This window comes from Petaurus breviceps, unplaced genomic scaffold (genome assembly GCF_028583685.1).
Source record: "Petaurus breviceps papuanus isolate PSGF00001 unplaced genomic scaffold, PetGlider_PUasm1.0 99, whole genome shotgun sequence".
NCBI lineage: Eukaryota > Metazoa > Chordata > Mammalia > Diprotodontia > Petauridae > Petaurus > Petaurus breviceps.
The window spans coordinates 20113360-20116523 of NW_027187465.1; the positions used below are offsets into that span (position 1 = coordinate 20113360).

Genomic DNA, 3164 nt, shown 5'->3' on the forward strand with positions numbered 1-3164 from the left:
CCAAAACAACTTTTTTATAAGCAGTGACCTATGGGAGGAGGAGAAGGGGGAAAAAGGGGGGGGGGAATCTAGTCAATGTTAAAACAAAACATCAATAAAATTCCTTTATCTTACAAATTCCCTACTACTTCTGACATTCTATATTCTAAGGGTCGTCTTAGCTCCAACATTCTGTGATAATTATCTAGCTCTTCAAGGTTTGCAAAACCCTTTACAGACATCATCTTATTTGAACTTCACAACAAACCTGTGAGATATTTTTGTTGTTTAGCTGTTTCAGTCGTGTCCAACTCCCATGACCCCATTTGAGATCTCCTTGGTAGAGATAATGGAGTGGTTTTCCGTTTCCTTCTCCATCTCATTTTACAGATGAAGAAACTGAGGCAAACTAGGTGAAGTGACTTGGCCAGGATCACACTGCTAGTGATTGAGGCTGGATTTGAACTCAGGTTTTCCTGACACCAGACCCTAAATGCACTATATCCACTGTGCCACCTAGCTGCCCAAGGTAGGCGCTACAAATATTATTGTGCCCCCATTTTACAGATAGGGAAATGGAATCTTTGAGAAATGAAATGACTTGTCCATGATTGTGCAGCTAGTGGAAACATCAGAGGAAGGAATTGAACCCAGGTCTTTTTGCCTACAAGTCTAGCATTTTGTGATTCAACTTTGAACATGCTGAGTTCCAGATATTGATGGATCAGCTAGGTGAAGTTCAGGGCAGAGTTCAGGGCTGGAGGTGTGTAGTTTGGTGAAGGTATCATAACAGATTGCATGGGAAGGAATGAACTCTCTGAAGAAGACAACATAGAAAAGAAAACAGAGGACAGATGACTGAAGCATAGGTAAGGACCATCATTAAAGGGTGGGAGATGGGAAAAGGGTCCACAACAGTGCTGAAAGGGAGAATAAACCATAGATAAAACAATCCCAGGGAGAAATGGAGAGGCAGATAGGACTGGGTTTTTAAATGTAGGAAAGATATTCCCTCAAGGAAGCCAGCAAACACACATCCGGCCAACAATCTTGCATCTCAGCTCTGCAGAAGGGTGATAGGCAGACTGTCCACATGATGAAGTATTTGGGATTCAGATGCAGAATATCCCAGGTTCATGAAGAGACCTAAAGAGGCACAAAAGTCATCTCTTTGGTATTGGTACCATTCTACACAGGTATCATTGTACTCTAAACCTCTGCCAATAAAGTTGGAAGGCATATAAGAGATTCCCAATAGGCTGTTGAAAAAACAAGACAAAGAAAGCAGCATCAAGTGACCACAGGAATGGTCACAGAGAATGGCAACCAATAAGGCTCAGCCCTGAGGCTTGGTTTTGGTTCACATCAGCATCTGTGGGATAAGGAAGAATTACCTAGACTCAACAGCTCTTTCCTTTGCTCTCCCTCTTTCCTGATCTGCTCAGCTCTGGAAATTTTCAGGGTTTTCACTTTCTTGCCGGAGCTGCCATCACATGACCTCAGGAGATCCCAAACCCCTATCTTGATTCTGAACTACTGAAGTTTTTTCTCACCTACAATGTCCAGGGCTGGACAAAGTCTCCATACTTGTTTGCACAGCATATGGAATTTGCATAAGAAGCAGCTTCCTTTGCCAATAGGTCCCAGCGGGTGCCGTGGCCCAGATTTCCAGTTGGATCAGCAGGATCCAGGATGATTGGTCTATGGGTCACATTCAAGAGAGTCTATCTTAATTATAGCTAATTCTACATGTATAGTTTATCCACAACCCATTTCCAGTACCAGACTAATTGTCCACCCCACTCCCAGATCTCAGTTTCCTTTTCTACAAAGGGTCAGACTAAATGACCTTGGAGGTCCCTTTCAGCCCCAAATATGCGATTCTGAGATTTCTAACATATCCCTCTGGTGCCTTCTTCCACTGCTTCACAAATAGAGAACTGTATCCCTGCCTCTTGTCCCTTGGGTGCTATGGAGTTCAGGATTTGGTCTAGTCAGAGATAGATTCTATGAGATCTATATGAAAGAAAGACATGGGGGAAGGGGGAGGGGTGGGGACAGTTATAACATATCTGTTGTTGTGAGGATAAAAAAGGAATAATATTTGTAAAGCAATTAGCACAGTGCTTGGTATACAGTAGGCACTTAAAAATTCGTGTTTCCTTTCTCTTTCCTTTAAGGATTCATCACTTAACACAGGGTTCTTCTTGTTTTGACTTGATGGATGAATAATGGGAGTACACACCATACAAGGAGGGGAGGGGAAAATGGGCTAGAACCTGGGTTTCCGGAGTTGCTGAGTCAGGAAATTCTTGATGATCTCATTCTCAAGGTCATAGTTGACCTTCCAGTGAATACAGAGGTTCTTGTAATTCTGGACCAGTTCCAGGACTGTCCTGAAGCCTTCAGCCATGTTGAAATGGGCTGTCCCATCCCCCTGTTCCCAGGCATAGATGGTCAAGAGTTCTAGTGCATACTGTGGGGGGAGTGCCCCTCTCCCTTTAGGAACTCTCATACACTGGTGGGAGAAAACAGAAAGGGCAATGGATGAAAAAGTCACTGCTCTCCCCACTCCTCCACCCCTCAAGAGGTCCAGGAGTTGATCTGTATTGTTGGTAGACTAGCTGGTTGGGAAGAGCATGGGATTTGGAGTCAGAAGGCCTGGGTCCGAATCCTCATTCTGTGGTTGATTACCTGTGTGACCTTGGGCAAGACACTTATCTTTGTAGGGCCATGGTTTCCTGCTCTGTAAAATGAAGGACTAAGACAAGGTGATCTCGAAGGTCATTGTGAATTATAATTCTCATTATTCTGTGGGTGACTGATTGAGGAAGACAATTATCTGGGGAAGGGCAGACATATAACTCCAGAGCCAGTTGGGTGTTACTCAGTAAGTTGTATCACAGCTGCTCCCTGCTTCTGAGAAGAAACCACTTAATTCCTGTCCCTGCCTTCCTTTTTACTAAACCTTAGAACATGGAATATCAGATGTGGAAAGGACCTTATGATATAGACTATCAGAGCTGGGAGGGGACTTAGAACAGGGGATGTCAGGGCTGGGAGGGGCCTTAGAACAGGGGATGTCAGAGCTGGGAGGGGCCTTAGAACAGGAGATGTCAGGTCTGGGAGGGGCCTTAGAACAGGGGATATCAGAGTTGGGTAGAACAGGGAATGTCAGAGCTGGG

At 44.4% G+C, this 3164-nt stretch overlaps 1 protein-coding gene across 1 annotated transcript in view; it reads right to left on the reverse strand.

The window, feature by feature from the left end:
* Positions 1-6: 6 nt before the first annotated feature.
* The window catches only part of OAS3 (2'-5'-oligoadenylate synthetase 3), a 26018-nt gene continuing 22860 nt past the window's right edge, over positions 7-3164 (reverse strand). Inside the window, exons 14-16 of the mRNA XM_069081684.1 lie at positions 2259-2497; positions 1533-1680; positions 7-1125 (exon numbers count right to left, since the gene is read on the reverse strand). Of these exons, the coding sequence (XP_068937785.1) occupies positions 1533-1680; positions 2259-2497 (387 nt within the window). The 3' untranslated portion in view covers positions 7-1125. The remainder of the gene's footprint in view (positions 1126-1532; positions 1681-2258; positions 2498-3164) is intronic.